At 44.6% G+C, this 22,334-nt stretch overlaps 1 protein-coding gene across 1 annotated transcript in view; it reads left to right on the forward strand.

Moving 5' to 3' along the window:
- The window catches only part of MARCHF10 (membrane associated ring-CH-type finger 10), a gene marked incomplete at its 3' end in the record, with an annotated part of 82,821 nt that overhangs the window by 41,511 nt on the left and 18,976 nt on the right, over nt 1-22,334 (forward strand). The window contains exons 4-7 of the mRNA XM_082860782.1: nt 3,317-3,460; nt 12,975-14,388; nt 19,261-19,427; nt 22,084-22,193. Of these exons, the coding sequence (XP_082716908.1) occupies nt 3,317-3,460; nt 12,975-14,388; nt 19,261-19,427; nt 22,084-22,193 (1,835 nt within the window). The remainder of the gene's footprint in view (nt 1-3,316; nt 3,461-12,974; nt 14,389-19,260; nt 19,428-22,083; nt 22,194-22,334) is intronic.

Consider the following 22,334-nt stretch of genomic DNA (forward strand, 5'->3'; position numbering starts at 1 on the left):
CTGTCCTCCTACCTGGAGAGGAAGTTACATTTCACCTTTCAGTGTAAATATAACTTGGCCTTCCTGCAGATTAATATATGTAACGTGCCACGGTGAGGACCATCTTAGAAAGGCCCCAGAGGTCTGAGGTTTGGTTCACTTTGGATGAGGGCAAGGTGATGAGGAACTGGAATTCATGGACATACAAACTAGGCAGCTTAGGTCACCTCATTTGTAACTTCAGTTGCAGATGGAGAAGAAGGAATAATTCCCAGGAGTTTGCTTTCCACTGAACCTAAAGCGTATCACAGGGAAGAAGTCAGTGGTGCAGCCAAGTTAGATTATAATCTTTAGGCCAAAATGTGTTACTCATCTCTGTGAACCCTTGGATCATTACATAGCAAAGGCCCACGGGTAGTTGTTGAACAAATTATAATAAAAAAACAAGTTGCTGTTTGCCTCTTGGATTTTATAACAGGATTAAGGAAGAGAGCAAGAATAACACAGGGGCTTCCCTGGTAGCGCAGTGGTTGAGAGTCTGCCTGCTGATGCAGGGGACACGGGTTCGTGCCCCGGTCCGGGAAGGTCCCACATGCCGCGGAGCGGCTGGGCCCGTGAGCCATGGCCGCTGAGCCTGCGCGTCCGGAGCCTGTGCTCCGCAACGAGAGAGGCCACAACAGTGAGAGGCCCGCGTACCGCAAAAAAAAAAAAAAAAAAAAAAAAAAAAGAATAACACAGAAATAAAGGCTGCTGAATAAGTTATTCTCAACCTATAAAGCCTGCATAATAATAAATTTCTGGTCAAATTCAGTTCTCTCAGGGGAGTGACTTCAGATTCCCAATTATTATTAGTAGTAGCAGTATCACTATTTGTGGTGGAAGCAGCAGTTACCATTTTTAGCAGCTAATAAGCACCACTGAGTTAGAGCATTTACATACATTATTGCTAATCTTCACAATAACTCTACAAGATAGGAATATTCCCACTTCACAGCTGCAGATACTGAGATTCAAATTGCCCAAAGTCAAGGATTCTGCTTACAGTACCAGCAGTGTTTTCTTCACTGCCAGACCTGGTAAAACAGCCTCTAGTGTTTCAGCTTTATTACTTTAGTTTGCTGAGAACTCAATTAGAGGAGACAGGATTATGGAAATCATTTTGGAAATCATTTAAGAGATCTGACGCTTTGAAGAAAGTACTTTTTTTGAACAAGAAAACAGACTAACCTTTTATCTTAAGTCATCCTTGGTGTTCAGCACAAGAAAAAACAAATGGTTCTACTTCTGGAATTTCCCCATAGTTTCAGCTGAATCCATCTTCTCAAGGCCTGCTAGGCGATTATGATTTGCCCTGCAGTAGAATTTGAGGCAACACACAGGCTGGCTAAGACAGGGTCCTCACCCTTAAGGAGCTTACAGTCTAGTTGGAGAGAAAAGACACACACCCGAGGCAATTTTGGAATATTTAAATGCTAAAGGCCCTAAGGACCCTGAAACGTTCTGGCCAAAGCAGACTCCTAAAACTGGAAACAGACCTCCAGGGACTTGCTGGCTGGCACATGTTAGCGCAGGCTGAAGAAGAAAGGCCCTCTGGGAGGGCGTTCACTCCCCCGAGGGTGTGCAGGTGTGGAGCAGGGGGAGTAGGGGGCTGCAGGCAGGGTGAAGTTCTGCTGCCTGGGCTGTGAAGGAAATTTGAATACTCTGCTGGGAATCAGAGTAAAATCCTTGTGACAAGGACCTTTGAGCCAGGTTCTGAACACACACTGGACTTGGCCTGTGCCCCGAGCCTGGCCCTTCCCTGATCCTCCCTGTTTCCTCCTCCTCCTGCTGCTTTCTCCCCGGTCAGCCAGGGGCTTAGGCAGGAGGCAGTCGTTGACTTCTGAGCGCTGGACAGGAACGAGGCCTCAGGGGATGGGGAGAAGCCTGTGGACCAGAGGAGCACAGCTCCTGGGGCTAAGTGCCTCCCCACTTTCCTCCATGCCCGGTCCCTTAGTGTAAAGCCCTTGGTCCCTCCTCCTCTCTCCCCACACTTGGTCAGTGAGATCCTGTGTAACCACCATCCTACACCATCTCATTTCCTGGAGGATTCTCTTCTCTCCTTTCTGGTCATGCCCACAACCTCTCTGGGCTCCACCGACGTGCCCTAAGCTGGAACCCACACCACCGGCAGCTCCCCCTTTTAGTAAGTTCCCTGTGGAACACGATCCTCTCTGTCTCAGAGCACAGAACCCACTGCCTTCCCCTACCAGGGCCTGTCAGGGAAAGTAGGTAGTACCTAATCACTGTTTTAAATGAGGTTTCACGGACTGCCAAGGAGAGCTTCCATTCCTTCCCTGAATCTGGATGAAAACTATTCACCCAACCACAGCTTACACCACGGAACATAAATTCAGTTGTCTTCACGTGCCAAGAAAGGCTGTTCTCTCGCACAGGACGCAGGGACCCTTCCCAGCTTTACCCCCGTGGCCTGCTGGCTACGGCTATTTCTGAAATTTCTGAACTGTCCAAAAGGGGATGAGCCAAGCAAGTTCTCTTGGAAGCATTTAATCTAGATATTCACAATTTAACTGCCTGTGAACTCGAGAACTTGTAGAGCTGCATGGAAAATAACAAAACTCTTTCCCTAAACTCACGTGCACTGACACTTAATACGTGTGAGGGAGAGACTTGAGATTATTCATACTAATTAGCAACCTAATTCAAAATGTGAATCTTAAAAAAAAACATTGGGAACTCAATCCAAGTTAGCACTCCAGCTACCATCTTCCTGTGAGTGTATCATCCCAGCCCAGTGGTGGGTAGCACACAGGCAAGAGAAAGGGTATATGGTCCCCAGATGCTTGGAACCTTTCTGGAAAGCCAGATTAGCTGCTAAAAAACAACCTGAGGATATGAATATGCAGGTGTAAAATAGGTTGTGATTCAAACTTGGATGAACACGTGGGGAGCAGGGCTTGTCCCAAATGTAAAAGGCTCTTGACGGTTTTACCAACAGGCCCATCCCAACATCTAAGAACTGGAAGCAAGAAATTTCTTAGTCAAAGGAAACACCCCCTACAGACTCCACATTGCAGGTGTCAGGGGTGCTCATTAATGGTGATAAAAGTCTTGTGAAGTAGGTACTATTATTCCCATGTCACAGGTGGGAAAACTGAGGCTTCCAGAAGTGATTTGTCCAAGCCCACATGGCTACAAGGTCACAGAACCAGATTTCAAATCCAGCTCTTCCCTGACCTCCTGGGTCTACTTCCTTAAAAGCCTTCCCCACCCTTTGAGCATTCTTTCTACAGAAGATGTTTTCCTGTAAAAATTATTGAAAAGATTTTGTGTCTTTCAGCAGCCCAGGCATCGCAGATTTTATCAAGCAAGAGGAGGCCAAACCTAATAGTCAGCCCAGAAATGCAGAGCCCGAGAGCGTCTGGGGACAGAAGCAGAGAGAAACTGCAGCTGCCCGGGAAGGCGCCAGCCCTCAGGGGAGTAGGTAAGGACCTGCAGCTCGTGCACCTCAGTCCTCAGAGAGACTGACTTGTGCTGAATTCCGTGTGGTTTTTAGACACTTCCATTTTTATGTGAAGAGTGTGTACCTTACAGTGAAACACTTAAAAGCAAACTATTGGATCCAATTTCCTTCTCCAAGGGAGGCTGCTGGGAAAAGGCAGGGCAGGGAGGAGTTTTAATTTTCTCTGCCATTACTCCATAAGTGAGACTGTGCACGGTTTTGAGTGGATGCCCACCGTCAGGCTTCTGGAGAGGGTATTTGGGTGGTGGGTGGTAGGTGTTGGGGGAGGGGGTGGGGGTGGGGGGTGGAGAGGCAGTCTGCAGCCCAGGGATGTCTCACCTGGCCACAGTTCCTGCCCACTTCCCAGGAGGGAAGGATAGGGGGGTCTGTGGATGGCAGACGACTCACCTCCCACGGAGATCTTCTCCCGTCTGATCCAAGGCGTCAAGACCTTACCGTGTAAGAAATAACATCGAAGCAAATATATGCTTTATTTCAAAGCCCTGGTTGGCGGACACCTCCTCTTTCAGTCTTGAGCGTTCATCCCAAGGCCTAAGCCACACTTGTCCTCTCCTGCGGTGGCAGAAGGAAAGGAGGAACAGGTCCTAGGGACCCCCCTTGGGATTCAAGGAAAGGGATGCTTGGCAGCTCACCTTGCCAAGGACCTGTTCTTCCCCTTGGGGAAGCCACCGAGCATCACACTCCCTTGCCACCCGATAAACACAGGAGCCTTTACTTAAAAATATGATATATACTGTGGTGGACACACGCAAATATAGAACATGTATCTGGATGGCCTGAAGTTAGGGGCGATTAGAGCATAGGTGAATCTCTAGCAACTAGATGTCCACGGGCTCCCAGTGATCTAATGCCTTCCGTTGGGAAGGGCAGACCTCACTTCTAATTCCAGCTCTTCTTCCTCCCAGCGATGGAGTCTTGAGTGGTCAGGTAGCCAGTCTGGGTTACAGTTCCCTTGTCTTAAAATAAGGATAATGATATCTACCTCACTGCATTGCTGTAATAACTAAAGGAGCTAATATTCTGACCAGGACTTGACTATAGTGGACCCTCAACTCCTGTAAGTTTCTCTCCTGCCATCTCCCCAACAGTCCTCAGTGAACCGTAGACTGTTATTTGAAAGGTGAGATTCCCTATGCATCAGACGTTCCTGGACCCGGGAGGCTCATCTAATCCGCCACCTGCACCCAGAAGACATCTTCCATGATCCTGAGATTCACTGAGATTTTGTCCCAATTTTCTATTATACCAGGACTCCTCATCTTCCCCCAATTATTCCCTCAGTCATCTCGCTGTAGTCCTTTTTTTTCACATTCTAAGTGGTTTGCATAAGTGGGAGTAGGAGTCACATGTTTGAATTGCACCAGTGAGAGATTCGAAGCAAATGGGACAGAGAGGTAATACATAGACAGCTCTTACAAATAATAAGAAAAACACAAATGCCTAATAGAAAAGTTGGGGAAGAGGCACAGCAGACAATTTCACAGAAGAAGAAATACAGACGGCTGATAAAATTGGAGGGAAAAAAAGTTCAAGCTCACTCAGTAATGAACGTAAACTTACATGAGATAAATTTGGCCTACCTTAGCTAGGCTGAGGTTTTTTCAAATAATGTTCAATACTGGTAGTGAAACTAATAACTAACATTTCCTGGGCACTGATGTGTCAGGTGCTTGCCAAGCCCTTGGCATGCATTCCTGATGACACAGTTATGAGAGACGCTTTCATAGTCTACCTGTAGGGTAACTTGGTACAAAGTGGAATTTGGCAACATGTGTCAAAGTCTTTAGAAAGCTTGCAATTCCACTCCTATGAATCTATTCTAAGAAAATAAGACATATAGTCAAGGAGTTATAAGCAAGGACATCTATCCCGGAGTAATTTGTGGCAGCAAAAATACTTAAAATAATCTATATACCCAACAATAGGAGAAGGGTTATACAAATTATGATATTTTATATAATGTACCCTTGCAGTATAATTATTATTGTGTTCTTCACAATTAACGGCAGGAGATAATGCTCACAATAAAATGTTTAGGGAAAGGAAGCAGGACGTAAAGTTGTATATACCCAGATATCCCGATTTTGTTTTTTAAGACAATACTTCTGATAAGAGAGCCCTGGGTTGTAAATTCAAATGTCTTCAGGGAACAGGCAGGTATGGCAGGAGAAATACATGACGAAGGCTGTGGGGCCTGTGGTGAACCAGACATGCTCCCCCTAAAGGCAGGTAACTCAGTGTTCAAACACTGAGCCAGCAGACAAGTACAGGATGAAAATAGCCCACGGGTCTTGAGTTTGCAACCCACCTCTGAATTCCAGAACAGTAGCAATGGTCTTCTGAGTTTTGGATATTGGGTGATTTTTATTTCTTCTTCATCCTCTTCTGTGTCTTCCAAATTTCCTACAATGGACATCGACTACTTTTTTAACCAGAGGAAAACAAAACTCTATGGCTGTCAGAATGGACGAAACTGTTGGTCAAGCACATGCGGAAGTCTAGACCAAAGACATAGTCTTAGGGCAGAGAGATGCTTTTTCTGGTTTCATCTCACTGCACCCACAACATTCGGTTGCACCTAGTCAGACTCCTGGAAACGGCAGGCACTCCAGTAGGGCTGGAGTCCATGCAGGGCCTGGAGTCCATGCAGGGCCTCAGAGGCCCAGCACCACCAAACCAGCTCTACAACAAATGCTAAAGGAATTTCTCTAAGTGGGAAACACAAGAGAAGAAAAGGACCTACAAAAACACACCCAAAACAATTGAGCAAATGGTCATAGGAACATACATATCGATAATTATCTTAAACGTGAATGGATTAAATTCTCCAACCAAAAGACACGGGCTTGCTGAATGGATATAAAAACAAGACCCATATATATGCTGTCTACAAGAGACCCACTTCAGACCTAGGAACACATACAGACTGAAAGTGAGGGGATGGAAAAACATATTCCATGAAAATGGAAATCAAAAGAAAGCTGGAGTAGCAATACTCATATCAGATAAAATAGACTTTAAAATAAAGAATGTTACAAGAGACAAGGAAGGACAATACATAATGATCAAGGGAACAATCCAAGAAGAAGATGTAGCAATTATAAATATATATGCACCCAACATAGAAGCATCTCAATACATAAGGCAAATGCTAACAGCTGTAAAAGGGGAAATCGACAGTAACACATTAAAATTGGGGACCTTAACACCTCACTTACACCAATGGACAGATCATCCAAACAGAAAGTTAACAAGGAAACACAAGCTTTAAATGACATAATAGACCAGATAGATTTAATTGATATTTATAGGACACTCCATCCAAAAACAGCAGATTACACTTTCTTCTCAAGTGTGCACGGAACATTCTCCAGGATAGATCACATCTTGGGTCACAAATCAAGCCTCAGTAAATTTAAGAAAATTGACATCATATCAAGCATCTTTTCTGACCAAAATGCTATGAGATTAGAAATCAATTACAGGGAAAAAAAACGTAAAAAACACAAACACATGGAGGCTAAACAATACGTTACTAAATAACAAAGAGATCACTGAAGAAATCAAAGAGGAAATCAAAAAATACCTAGAGACAAATGACAATGAAAACACAATGATCCAAAACCTATGGGATGCAGCAAAAGCAGTTCTAAGAGGGAAGTTTATAGCACTACAAGCCTACCTCAAGAAACAAGAAAAATCTCAAATAAACAATCTAACCTTACCCCTAAAGGAACTAGAGAAAGAAGAACAAACAAAACCCAAAGTTAGCAGAAGGAAAGAAATCATAAAGATCAGAGCAGAAATAAATGAAATAGAAACAAAGAAAACAATAGCAAAGATCAATAAAACTAAAAGCTGGTTCTTTGGGAAGATAAACAAAACTGATAAACCATTAGCCAGACTCACCAAGAAAAAGAGGGAGAGGACTCAATTCAATAAAATTAGAAATGAAAAAGGAGAAGTTACATCAGACACTGCAGAAAAACAAAGCATCCTAAGAGACTATTACAAGCAACTCTATGCCAATAAGATGGACAACCTGGAAGAAATGGACAAATTCTTAGAAACGTATAACCTTCCAAGACTGAACCAGGAAGAAAGAGAAAATATGAACAGACCAATCACAAGTAATGAAATTGAAACTGTGATTAAAAATCTTCCAACAAACGAAAGTCCAGGACCAGATGGCTTCACAGGTGAATTCTATCAAACATTTAGAGAAGAGCTAACACCCATCCTTCTCAAACTCTTCCAAAGAACTGTGGAGGAAGGAACACTCCCAAACTCATTCTGTGAGGCCACCATCACCCTGATACCAAAACCAGACAAAGATACTACAAAAAAAGAAAATTAGAGACCAATATCACTGATGAATATAGACGCAAAAATCCTCAACAAAATACAAGCAAACAGAATCCAACAACACATTAAAAGGATCATACACCATGATCAAGTGGGATTTATCCCAGGGATGCAAGGATTCTTCAATATACGCAAATCAATCAATGTGATACACCATATTAACAAAGTGAAGAATAAAAACCATATGATCGGGCTTCCCTGGTGGCGCAGTGGTTGAAAGTCTGCCTGCCGATGCGGGGACACGGGTTCGTGCCCCGGTCTGGGAGGATCCCACATGCTGCAGAGCAGCTCGGCCCGTGGGCCACGGCCGCTGAGCCTGCGCATCCAGAGCCTGTGCTCCGCAACGGGAGAGGCCACAACAGTGAGGGGCCCGCATGCCGCAAAAAACAAAAAAACAAACAAAAAACAAACAAACAGAAAACCACATATGATCATCTCAATAGATGCAGAAAAACCTTTTGACAAAATTCAACACCGATTTATGATAAAAACTCTCCAGAAAGTGGGCATAGAGGGAACCTACCTTAACATCATAAAGGCCATATATGACAAACCCACAGCAAACATCATTCTCAATGGTGAAAAACTGAAAGCATTTCCTCTAAGATCAGGAGCAAGACAAGGATGTCCACTCTCGCCACTATTATTCAACATAGTTTTGGAAGTCCTAGCTACGGCAATCAAAGAAGAAAAAGAAATAAAAGGAATCCAAATTGAAAAAGAAGAAGTAAAACTGCCACTGTTTGCAGATGACATGATACTATACATAGAGAATCCTAAAGATGCCACCAGAAAACTACTAGAGCTAATCAATGAATTTGGTAGAGTAGCAGGATACAAACTTTAATGCACAAAAATCTCTTGCATTCCTATACATTAATGATGAAAAATCTGAAAGAGAAATTAAGGAAACACTCCCATTTACCTTTGCAACAAAAAGAATAAAATACCTAGGAATAAACCTACCTAGGGAGACAAAAGACCTGTATGCAGAAAACTATAAGACACTGTTGAAAGAAATTAAAGATGATACCAACAGATGGAGAGATATACCATGTCCTTGGATTGGAAGACTCAATATTGTGAAAATGACTATACTACCCAAAGCAATCTACAGATTCAATGCAATCCCTATCAAATTACCAGTAGCGTTTTTTACAGAACTAAAACAAAAAATCTTAAAATTTGTATGGAGACACAAAAGACCCCGAGTAGCCAAAGCAGTCTTGAGGGAAAAAAAGACAGAGCTGGAGGAATCAGACTCCCTGACTTCAGACTATACTACAAAGCTACAGTAATCAAGACAATATGGTATTGGCACAAAAACAGAAATATAGGTCAACGGAACAGGATAGAAAGCACAGAGATAAACCCATGCACCTATGATCAACTAATCTATGACAAAGGAGGCAAGGATATACAACACAGAAAAGACAGTCTCTTCAATACATGGTGCTGGGAAAACTGGACAGCTACATGTAAAAGAATGAAATTAGAATACTCCCTAACACCATACACAAAAATAAACTCAAAATGGATTAGAGACCTAAATGTAAGACCGGACACTATAAAACTCTTAGAGGAAAACATAGGAAGAACACTCTTTGACATAAATCACAGCAAGATCTTTTTTGATCCACCTCCTGGAGGAATGGAAATAAAAACAAAAATAAACAAATAGGACTTAATGAAACTTAAAAGCTTTTGCAAAGCAAAGGAAACTACAAACAAGAAGAAAAGACAACCCTCAGAATGGGAAAAAATATTTGCAAACAAATCAATGGACAAAGGATTAATCTTTAAAATATATAAACAGCTCATGAAGCTCAATATTAAAAAAAACAAACAACCCAATCAAAAAATGGGCAGGGGGCTTCCCTGGTGGCGCAGTGGTTGAGAGTCCGCCTGCCGATGCAGGGGACACGGGTTCGTGCCCCGGTCCGGGAAGATCCCACGTGCCGCGGAGCGGCTGGGCCCGTGAGCCATGGCCGCTGAGCCTGCGCGTCCGGAGCCTGTGCTCCGCAGCGGGAGAGGCCACAACAGTGAGAGGTCCGCGTACCGCAAAAAAAAAAAAAAAAAAAATGGGCAGAAGACCTAAATAGACATTTCTCCAAAGAGGACATACAGATGGCCAAGAAGCACATGAAAAGCTGCGCAAACATCACTAATTATTAGAGAAATGCAAATCAAAACTACAATGAGGTATCACCTCACACCAGTTAGAATGGGCATCATCAGAAAATCTACAGACAACAAATGCTGGAGAGGGTGTGGAGAAAAGGGAACCCTCTTGCACTGTTGGGAATGTAAATTGATACAGCCATTATGGAGAACAGTATGGAGGTCCCTTAAAAAACTAAAAATAGAATTACCATATGACCCAGCAATCCCACTACTGGGCATATACCCAGAGAAAACCATAATTCAAAAGGACACATGCACCCCAATGTTCATTGCTGCGCTATTTACAATAGCCAGGTCGTGGAAGCAACCTAAATGCCCACCGACAGATGAATGGATAAAGAAGATGTGGTACATATATACAATGGAATATTACTCAGCCATAAAAAGGAACGAAATTGGGTCATTTGTAGAGGCATGGATGAATCTAAAGACTGTCATACAGAGTGAAGTAAGTCAGAATGAGAAAAATAAATATCGTATATTAACGCATATATGTGGAACCTAGAAAAATGGTACAGATGAACCGGTTTGCAGGGCAGAGATAGAGACACAGATGTAGAGAACAAACGTATGGAGAGCAAGGGGGGAAAGCAGTGGCGGGTGCGGGTGGGGGTGTGATGAACTGGGAGATTGGGATTGACATGTATACACTGATGTGTATAAAATGGATGACTAATAAGAACCTGCTGTATAAAAAAATAAATTAAATTAAATTAACAAAAAACAAAAAGTAATTAACCAAAGCCTACACTTCCATATCCTCCATATCATTTTTTTCTTAAAAAAAAAAAAGGGGCTTCCCTGGTGGCGCAGTGGTTGAGAGCCCACCTGCCGATGCAGGGGACATGGGTTCGTGCCCCGGTCCAGGAAGATCCCACATGCCGCGGAGCGGCTAGGCCCATGAGCCATGGCCGTTGAGCCTGCGAGTCCGGAGCCTGTGCTCCGCAACGGGAGAGGCCACAACAGTGAGAGGCCCACATACCGCAAAAAAAAAAAAAATATATATATATATATATAGAGAGAGAGAGAGAGAGAGACAGAGAGAGAGAGACAGAGAGAGACAGAGACAGAGACAGAGACAGAGAGACAGAGAGAGAGAGAATTCAGATTGTCACATAGAAGCATTTGTTCCTTAAAATGCCATCAGCCCAGCCTGGGTGGGCACACAGCTCCAATCCTTTACATCCATAGCCAGATGCCCAGAGCATCCTAGAATCACTGCTACGTCTCTTACTGGGGTTTATAAAAACTTGGGAGGGGCCTGATAAGAAAGCTTAACTGATTTCTAGAAGAGCCAATGAGTAAAGATTCTCACCGCGTCCCTGATTGTCCCATGCAGTTAGCAATAAAAGGAGGCTTATGGAGTATCAGGATGTTGGAGACGCAGACTGCTGCTCCCCTGAGAGGCGCCTCCACTAAAGCAAGTCTGTATTGACTTGGTCTCTGGCTAAGCCAGACACTTGGAGGATTTCCGTTTCACCTGCCTGAGCTGTTACCACACAGGCCTTGCCGAAGCTGTGGAGTCCTGTCCACTCTACAGGGTGAACCGCTTTGGGAACCAAACGATAAGGATGGCAGCGCCTCACCAGATCCTACAGGATAGCAGAGGGGGGAGCAGAAGGGGGTGGCCAATGGCAGGAGGGAACACAGGAGAGTGGAATCAGAGAAGCAGGTCCAGTGTCCTCTCCACGTTGGGAGGGTAAAAACCCGCAACAGTGCCACACCAGGAATGAAGTGGATTCTTGTTTACAAGGAAATTGTTAGTCCAGCCAGTGCAGGGCAGTGGTTACAAACTGTAGCATCAGGCAGATCTGAGTTCAAATGTTCACTCCATCACTTACTGGAAATAGGATCTTGGGCAACTTATGTGACTCCCTAAGCCTTGGTGCTCTCACTTATGATGTGGTGTGATTGTGGCACCTGTTCCACAGGGTTGTGAGCCTAACTGTGTGCATGTAACGCAATCAGCATGGTGCCCTCAGTGCTTATGCATTATTTTTATAAGGCAAGTTTTGACCAAACCATTTCACCCATAGACATTCCTACGCCTTTGGGCACTTGACCTCTCTCCTCTTTCTACATCTCCTCATACTTTAGATTCAGGGGGCAACGGAGAGGAATTCTATCACAGTCAGAGGTTACAAACTGACTAGGGGCTAGCGACAAAGAGGAGATCATGATTTCATCAGAGGGTTACGATTTTTATTTGCACTGAGTAGTAACTGTAACCATGACCATCCATTTAACTGGGCAGCAGCTTCTAGAGCCTTCCTCCCCATCTGCCAGAGCAGACTGTACCTTTCTTAATGTTTTGTAAAGCTGTGTGTGAAGCAGGAGTGTCCTGAATGTACGTTGAACAAATTGGGATGAGAAGGCACTGGTGGGTTTTGCAGTAGTCATTCCTGGAGTGTTGGTTTTCCTTCTCAGTAAACACTGGTATGGAAACCATCATTTCAGAGATGTTACCCATCATCAGCCCTGACTGACGTGGGGCTGGACAGTCTTCCCAGAGCTTCTGCAGAAAGGATCTGTATCCTCAGGGTCATTGTGCTGCCCCAGGACCAACCTGAGCTCCACAAGTGTACAAAAGAGAGTTCATAGGGACTTCCCTGGCGGTCCAGTGGTTAAGACCCGGTGCTTCCATTGCAAAGGGCAAGGGTTCGATCCCTGGTCAGGGAACCAAGATCCCGCATGCCACACGGCACAGCCAAAAAAAAAAAAAGAAACAAAAACAAAAGAGAGTTCGTACGCGGTAAACTGAAACTAGCTCTCCTGTACTCCTTCAGTACCTCCAGTCATCTTAACCGTGCCCGTTTTCCTCTCCAGGGCTTGTTTTTGCCTTATGGGACCCTCACCCTTGGTGTTAGAGGTCTCTCAGCTGTGAGCACCTACAGTAAAATGATAAGCTTATCTTTTCTCAATACAGATCCAATCGTTCAACAAGAAGGTCCAATGTGGGCAAGTGACACCAAGCTGAAGAGGCCAACTCGAGAGAGAAGAAACTTGGTCCCATCCTCACAGCTAGTAACGGTGATGGAGAATACCCCCGAGAAAGCCAAAAAAAAAGGCCTGAGTGCTCTCTCCCAGAAGGAACCACACCCAGCCCTATCCCAGGCCTTCCAAGGAACGAACAGTCCTCAAGAGTTGACCGAGTCCTTGGGGCCACCACGCATAGCTACCACCTTGGAAGGGCCAAGAAGAATGATGTTTCGGTTCAGAGATGAAGATTTTTATTCCGTTTTATCTTCAAACTCTGGAGAAGAAAATGATGACACTGAAGAGGAAACCCATGTAGAGGAAGAACTTTTGCTGGCTGGTATGCACCCGCTCCATTCTCCTTCCAATCATAAGAGAAGTAGATTTCTTGGGACATTGGCCACTCAGGCCAAAAATAAAAGTTTTGAAGAAAATCCTGCAAATTGCAGAGCGAATTCTGTAAGAAGTGAGTCCAGTCATGGCTCATTACGAATTAGCAGTGCGATGCAGCTAGTGACAGGGCAGCCTTCCACCTGGCAAGGGATATTCCAAGACCCTGGGCGGCCTGATGGGGGGTCTGCTAAAGAGAAAGACAGCAGTGACAGTGAAAATGAGAAGACCTTTCATTCGTGGGACACCAAATCCAAAAGCAGTCTGGAGGATGACCTTAATGCTGAAAATGTATTTCGTGATGTTACTTCTGTGGAAGACAGGCCCGGAACCCATGATTATGAAAGAGACTGGCAGGCCCATTTAAGTGATTCTCATAATCCTGTTGGCTGTTTTCTTGCTGGTAGACCAACAGCTCCAAGATCATCAATGAATTCATCCTATAACACCCCAGGATCATTCATGCATTCTGCTCTGAGAGACGATACTCCAATAGACCTGTCCACATCATCTACCTTAGCTCCCAGTTCAGACTCGGAGGGAAGCTCCAGGTTTAATGTTCGTCAACCACTGTCCCCCATTAGAAACAGGAATCTATTTGCCAGTGCTGAAAACCACAGTTATTTTCCTGTAAACAGTGCGCATGAATTTGATGTCAGGGGAGCAGAACATATTACTTTAACAAGCCGATCTCAGGAGGCTCCATTACATACAGAAGATCTCTTCCTAAATCCCCAAAGCAGCTTGTCCTTGGTGGGGTCTTCCAGCTCTTCTCCATCAGAAATGAATTTACAAGGCCACTTGCATGTGCCCAGGTCCCTGCAAGAAAATATACCTTTTAATTTCTTTGCAGTGTCTGAGTTCCCAAATCAAAATGACAATGGGAGCAGAATGGAGGTCCCTGGCGTCACCGATGAAAAGGAAGCCACTAAGATAAAGGCAGACCCTGAGAAACTCAAGAAATTACAAGAAAGGTGAGGAATTTTCATAATTATATGAATATACATATATATTTCTAAACTCTATTTCTCTAACACGAAAATAAGCAGTGCTTTCCTTAAAGGGTCATGGGGATTCTAAGTCAAGGGAGGCCCTTCCTTGACATTTTAATGATTTCTTCTTTCAAGAAAATTGTCTAGTTTGTTGCTTTTAAAATATATGTCTCTACAAAGAAACGTTCGGTGTTCCAGCCCAATTCCTTCAGTATTCCCAAAGTGTTTTTTTCCTTGAATACCATAACTTTAAGAAAGGCAAGCAACTATACTCCAATAAAAAATAAATAAAATTTTTAGAAACAAAGAAAATAAAAGGCAAGTTTGCCAAATATAAGGGTTTTGGGGTTTGTTTGTTTGTTTTTGGCCGCACCTTGCTGCTTACAGTTTGTTAGTTCCCCGACCAGGGATCGAACCCGTGCCCCCGGCAGTGGAAGCATGGAGTCTTAACCACTGAACCGCCAGGGAAGTCCCAAGGGTTTCTGACTTCTACATAGGGCTTCCCTTTCCCCCTAGCAATTAGGAACCAAGATTTTTTTATGAAATGGTTGTTATCTCCCCAGAGAAGGAGCCATTCAGCACTTGGAAGTTCACCAGCTCTCCCCCATGAGCTCTGCGCAAATCCAACCAACAGTTCTAGAATTTGAACCTTCCAAACTAAAAGGCCGGTCTCCAACAGTTGCCATAGCTACCTCAGTTCTCTGAAGGGCCACGCTGGGGTGACCACTGCTTCCATTTTATGTGCTGCTTCTCATGCACAAGAAAGAAAGAAATAAGATCTTTTTTGAATCGCTCTTTTCTTTGATCTCTCCTTTCCTGCGAGATGATTCTGGGATATTTCACAACTATGAAATGCAATACTTCTTAAAGCTGTCGTTAAACACCATGTCGGGATTTGACCATTTAATTTATGATAGGTGTTGCCATGCCCTGATATTGGCTTACTGATCTGGAAAGTGATTCTTTGAATGCGAGCCCTCTTTTTTTGTGTTAGCATGGCTCACTGGGTCATTAATTATCCCATTGATATTCATCTGTAAGTGGGAAAATTCCATGGCAATGAATCTGAATGCAAAAAGGAGGAAAAGATACGACTTAGAATGCTCACACACTCCTGTCTATCATTCGACTGCAGGAATGAAGTAATTTCCTTGTTAGCAGCACCTTTTTTTTTTTCCATATCAAACAAACTACCAAAGACAGACCCAGGGTTAAGGGCCAAAAGGTCTCAGCACCCATCCATCCTCACCTACCCAAAAATACTCTTCAAACCCACTTGGCAGGGGTCTGGACCTCCACCATCCCAAAGCAGTGCCTTCGGGCTAAAAATGACTTCTTTTAAAAATGCACCCACTTCTAGGTGTAGTAATGCATTAAACAGCTACTATTTGTGTACTTCGTTTATCAGACACTCTCTTTTTTCTGTATACAATAAACCTTATGCTTTTCTTATTATTTCAAAATTATTCATTTTAGGAAATATTAAAAATATAAACTTAAAAGAAAAATCACCAATAACCCTATAATCCAGAGAAAAGCACTGTGAAAAACTCTTTCCAGTCTTTTATCTTTGCATATAAATGCAATTTTTAGTAAACATTGGTTCATATTTTATAATATGCCTTATTTTAAGATTTCAAGCCCATTTCTCAATGCCACTTACACTCTTTAAAATGTTCGCTTGAGGGCTTCCCTGGTGGCGCAGTGGTTGAGAGTCTGCCTGCTGATGCAGGGGACACGGGTTCGTGCCCAGGTCCGGGAAGATCCCACATGCCACAGAGCGGCTGGGCCCGTGAGCCTTGGCCGCTGAGCCTGCGCGTCCGGAGCCTGTGCTCCGCAATGGGAGAGGCCACAACAGTGAGAGGCCCGCGTACTGCAAAATAAAGCAAAGAAAAAAAAAAAAAGTTCACTTGATTAGTTAGCTTGATACATACAGATAAGCATTTAACATACGCACACTCTAGAGAATTAGAAGCAGAACAAAACTTGGGCATCCCTGTGCCCACCTTCCAGCAAACGGAACATCACTGGAGCTTGGGAGCCCCTCACTCACTCTATCTCCTCATCTCCCTCCTTCATCTCCTCCCTCCCAACCCCCTAAACCCTCTGGAAATCATTCTTGCATTGCAATCATCATTCCTTTGCTTTTTAGTTTCTTGTTGGAAGTTTTTTTGCTTCATGGCTTCACCATATGAGCATATGTATTCCTAAACAACACATTGTATATATTTTTGAATTCTGTAGAAATGTTCCTATTATTTTTGAACTCCCTAGAAATGGAATATCTGTTCTCCCGTGACTTGCTTCTTCCCCTACATCGTTAGCCAGGTGCATCCTGGTTGGTATTCTGGGGCTTTAATGCATTTGCTTTCACCACTACAGACAATTTCGCCATTCTCCTGTCAATGGACATTTGGGTCCTTTACTGTTTTCTGTACACAGTGCTACATGAACATTCTTGTAAACGTCTCCTGGTGCACATGGGAACAGTTCTCTAGGATATTTATGCAGGAGCGGACTTGCTGGACTGGCGGGTAGCACGGCTTCCACCATACAAGTGATGCCAATGTACTGTCTCAACAGTGATGTATACTGTTGTCCATCCTTGTCAGCACTTGTACTGATTGGCTTTACAAATTGTCACCAGTCGCACAGGAGTAAAATGATACCGTGGCTTTAATTTACATTTTCATGACTGTTAGTAAGGTTAGGTGTTCTGTTGGCTCTTCTTAAATTTTTTTTGGCCACATTGTGTGGCATGCGGCATCTTAGTTCCCTGATCAGGGATTGAACCTGTGGCCCCTGCATTGGGAGCAGGGAGTCTTAACCACTGGACCACAAGGGAAGTCCCTGTTGGCTCTTTTAAATGTTAAATGACCATTTCTATTTCTTCTTCTATAAAATGCTTATCTATGTCTTCTGCCCATTTTTCTTTTAGAATATATATATATTTTAAATCCTTTATATAGTCTGGCTATTAATCTGATTCTTTGACAGTTGTGTGTTGGAAATATCTTTTCTCAATTTGTAGTTTGTCTCTCCTCTGTCTTGATGTTTTTTAGTGAAAATAAATTCTTAATTTTAATGTAGCCAACTGTATCCATCTTCTTTACAGATTATGATTTGTACCTTGTTGTCTTAAGAAATCCTTTGCTAGCCTGGGGTCATTATGACATTCTTCCTATTTTCTTCCAAAATCTCTACAGTTTTCCTGTGCACGTTTAGGACTTCATGTGAAATGAATTTTGGACTTAAGTGTGATATTTAATTTGTGGTGTGAGGTATGCACTGTGAATACCAATGTGTCCCAGGATCTTTCCCCTGCAGAGCCACATCTGTCACATAACATAACTATAAATACATAAGTCTGTCTCAGGGCTCTCTGTTCTGTCTGTTCTGTTTTTTTGGTTGTTTTTCCCTAAGGCACACCATCTCAATGACTGAAGATTTATAAGTTTATAAATGCAAAAGCCTCCCTCCCCACTTTGTTCCTTAAGAGTCCTTGACTATATACATTCAAACATCAGCTTTTGGGGATGTTCATTGGAATTGCATTGAATCTATAGATTATTTGGGGGAGAACTGACATCTTGGAGACATCGAGTCTTTCTTTGGTAAACATGGCATATCTCTTCTTTTATTTGTGCCCACCATGAGATAGTATAATTCTGTTCCTTTTCATTGAACGTCCCTTTCTTGGGGAGAAAACTCTTTTCAGACACGGAGCATACACTCCTATGTCCACAGTAATGTCCATTTCTTCCTCTCCTTTGATGTTAGTCTCTAGCCAGTTTTGCTTTCCTTGACCAGAGAGTCCCTAGGCCCATGAGGATTCTACAGAACAAACAATTAGCCTTAGCTTCCTCAGAAGCCTCCCTGCAGAAACATCAACCAGCTATTGACTCACCATTTATGAGACACAAATATGTCTGCTTACATCTTCATTAATTCCATCTTCAACACATTCCAGCAGCTTATATTCTGGAATGTTGGCATAGCTTATTGGCAAGGGTTGAGTTACTGGTGAGTTCACGTCCAAGTTCACTGGTTCATCACTCACCCCAACCAACATCTACCGAGTGGTCTCCACATGCCAATACTTGACCAGACTCCAGATGCACTTTGCTGTCTGCACAACAGGTTCACCCTCACCACCCCCTCCAGGCCGCCCCATGACCCTATAAGTGAGTAGCAGTAGTCGGATCATCGTGGCTTTACCCATGAGGAAACAGAGACCTGGAAAGCGCAAGCACCTTGTCCAAAGTCATCAAACTCACAAGTTTTAGAAGCAAACCTCAAAGGCAGGCCCTGGAGGTGCGGGGAGAAGAGCTCCCAGCCTCTGGCTCAGTTTCCCTCTGGAGCTCTTGCCCAACCTTTGGATGCGTGATAGGAGCGCTGGTTAGCTCACACGGATCAGTAACTGCAAAGGAGCCTGACTTACGAATCGTGAAGCTGGGGACTTCCCTGATGGTCCAGTGGTTTAGACTCTGCGCTTCCACTACAGCGGGGGCGGGCTTCGATCCCTGGTGAGGGAATTAAGATCCCACATGCTGCGGGGTGCGGCCTAAAACAAAGGAAATTAAAAAAATTTTTAAATACCTCTACCACCTGCCGGCTGCGGCCTAAAAAGAAAAGAAAAGAGAAAGAATCCCTGACCCTGTTATCAGTAACCATCATGCCCGGAAGAATCTTCAGCAGGGTCAGAGGGAGCAGTGGGTTAGCCCCCAGGAAGGCATGGGGGCGGGGGGGCTGGCTCCCTTTTCCTCCCCGCCCCACCCTACGCTCTGGGAACTGGTATTTGCGGAAACTGCAAACGTGTAGACTCCTGGTGACGAGGGCTTGTTTTCCACTTAGTCTCCTGGAGGAGGACTCTGAGGATGAGGGAGACTTGTGTCGCATCTGTCAGATAGCCGGGGGTTCCCCCGCCAATCCCCTCGTGGAGCCGTGCGGCTGCGTGGGAAGCCTGCGGTCTGTCCATCCGGAGTGCCTGAAAACATGGCTGAAAGTGAAAATAACATCAGGTAGGTGGGAAAGGCGGAACGACACACGTGCCGAATACTTAACACGAGGCGTCGCCCTGTGGGACTCGCAGCCTTGACGACAGCTCACGGCAGCAGTCGCTCGGGGGGAACGGGGCCCTTGCTCATAGCCCCCGAAGGACAGGGGCAGGACTAAGCTGCCTTCAAATTGTGGGAGGGAAATGAGTTTTGTTTTGTTTTAAAGGCTGAGGGAAGAATCCTGGAACGTGCTGTCGAATTTTACCCCTGCTCGAGGCCTGAGCAGAGATGCTAAGATTGCCTCCCAGGAGGAAGGAAACTAGAATTGGGTCTATGGCTGGGTCTCGGCAAACACACAGCGGCCACGGCAGCTGGTAGACAGACCAGTTCTGCTTCCTTTTACTTGGGGAGAGGGGTTGGGGTAGCACCTAGGAGCTGAGCCCAGCTGCCCTTTTGCGGCAACGAAAAGAGCAGTGATCTAATTTTTCTGCCGCCATATTAGATAAAGAGAGTCCCATTGTGCTCATTTTGTCAGCTCTGTCTTTAACAGATCTTGTAACTGGGTGTGAAACCCCGTTCTCAACTCCCGAGGGAGGTTATAACCTAAATACAGCCATGTCAGTAGGTCGGCTGTAGTTTCCCTGGCAGAGAACAGATTTCTTCAAAACATTTAGGAACAAGAGCAACTTGAATAACAACAACAAAAAAAATAGGACGCCAGGGCTTCCCTGGGGGCGCAGTGGTTGAGAGTCCGCCTGCCGATGCAGGGGACACGGGTTCGTGCCCCGGTCCGGGAAGATCCCACATGCCGCGGAGCGGCTGGACCCGTGAGCCATGGCCGCTGAGCCTGCGCGTCCGGAGCCTGTGCTCCGCAACGGGAGAGGCCACAACAGTGAGAGGCCCGCGTACCGCAAAAAAAAAAAAAAAAAAATAGGACGCCAATGCAAAGAACACTTCGCTTCAAAAAGACCTAAGGCTTTTAGACTCCCCTTTCTGAAAACTTTTTACCCCAGAGCCAGATGCTGTTTCGCTTCTCCTCCATGTTCTCCTCCTTGGTTATCATTGTGCCAGACAGCCCAGGAGACCTAGAACTTGACCCTGTCCCCGTGGCTTGTCACCATGCCCCCTCAGCAAGCACAGCACACCATTTAATCAGGCAACGAACACACAGGATGATCCCGTTAACGGTCTCCTCCCTGAGGCCCTTTCTCCACGTCTGCAGGAGAAATGTAGGAGCGCCCACTGCCCGAGCTACTTAAATGCATCTCCACACAGTGAGCAGGGTACCCAGCCCTTCAGAGAGCAAAGAACAAGTGGATCTCAGCCGCTAATGACTATGCTGTGCGATGCTTTATCTTACGAGAAATCGGGGCTAATTAAACATCTAGCACAGAAAAAATTCCTCATGAGATGCGTGATGAAAGTACTGCTAAATGCTTGTAAATGCTAATGCTGGTCTGGGTGTGATCTGGCAGGATCAGACTGGAGGACACATGGGACCTTCCGTAGCCTTAAGTGTTATAGAATGATGCTTTAAAAAAAAAAAAAAATCAAGTCAACAAAATGCAGATAAGAGATCGCTGTTCATCCCTGTCTTTTGAAATTCTCTATTATTTACTACTTCTTTGTATCCCCAGTGGGGAAAAATAGAACTGGGGTATAAAACCCTATCTTGACCAAATAAATTCAAGTAACTGATTAGTCCTCTGTTTTCTTTTTTCTTTTTTTTTTTTTTTGGCTGCACCTCTTGGCTTGTGGAATCTTAGTTCCCAACCAGGGATTGAACCCGGGGCCCCCTGCAGTGGAAGTGCAGAGTCCTAACCACTGGGCCGCCAAGGAATCCCCAGTCCTCTGTTTTCTAATGCATAAAATAAACACTAGTACATCATTAGCCAAAATGCAGCACCTACGCCGGGGGAAAGGGCATATGGCAACACGCTTGCTTAGACATAACAGCCACAGATCTGCATCTTCCACTTTTGCACTGGGGAACAGGATAAGCGGAGGAAAAAGTGCTGATCTAGAAATCACGTTAAAAAAAAACCCAACAAACCAGCAACAAAGGAAGCCTTCTCCTGTTTCTTTTCCCAAATGAGGCTGACAGGCTCAAGCATTGGCCCCAGATACTGCCATGCCAGTGCCCACACATGGCCCCAGGGTCCCTCACTCTTCTCAGGTGGCAAGTCACCTGGGCAGGAATAAAGACAGATTTTTAAGCCACAGATCGAGGATAGCTTCTGCCACCAATTCGGTCCTTACTAATTTATTTGCTTGGACCAGTGTTAGATCTGCCCGGAAAAACAACAGTAACATAGACATAATATTCACTCTTCTGGCAAACACTCGTGTTACCGACTCTCAGCCTCCATGTAGTGATTCTAATTTTATGAACCAATATGTTTATATTTAAACAGAAAGCAAGACCTGTTATTTAAAACAGGTGAAATTCCTGGGAATTTCACTCACAGGAAGCTTGCATCATAATGAAAATGATGACAAAGGAAAGTTTTTGGATCTCAGGTTCAAGGTCATTTTCTACCTTGAGCCTGGAGAAAAAGAAAACTGACTGACCTTAAAAAAGAAGACCACTGAAACGCAGCATTCCTCACACACACACACAAATGCGCTCGCAAATGTCAACACCAAAAGGGTTACGTGTAACAAAATTCTTTCATTTAAGGAGCAGATCTTGGCGCCGTGAAGACCTGTGAGATGTGTAAACAAAGCCTGCTGGTCGACCTGGATGATTTTAACGTGGCCGAGTTCTACCAGAAGCACCAGCAGTCCCGGGTAAGAGCTGCTCACACCCGCTCTGGGTCCACAGGCTAGAGTCGGGTAGAGGCACGAGGGAGGAAGAAACTTTCCCTGATACAAGGAGCATAGAAGCCCTGTGCAGGGGGTGAGTCTGGGAGTCTCCTAATTTAGCTCGCT

The sequence above is a fragment of the Leucopleurus acutus genome (genome assembly GCF_964270905.1).
Source record: "Leucopleurus acutus genome assembly, chromosome: 19".
Classification (NCBI taxonomy): Eukaryota; Metazoa; Chordata; class Mammalia; order Artiodactyla; family Delphinidae; genus Leucopleurus; species Leucopleurus acutus.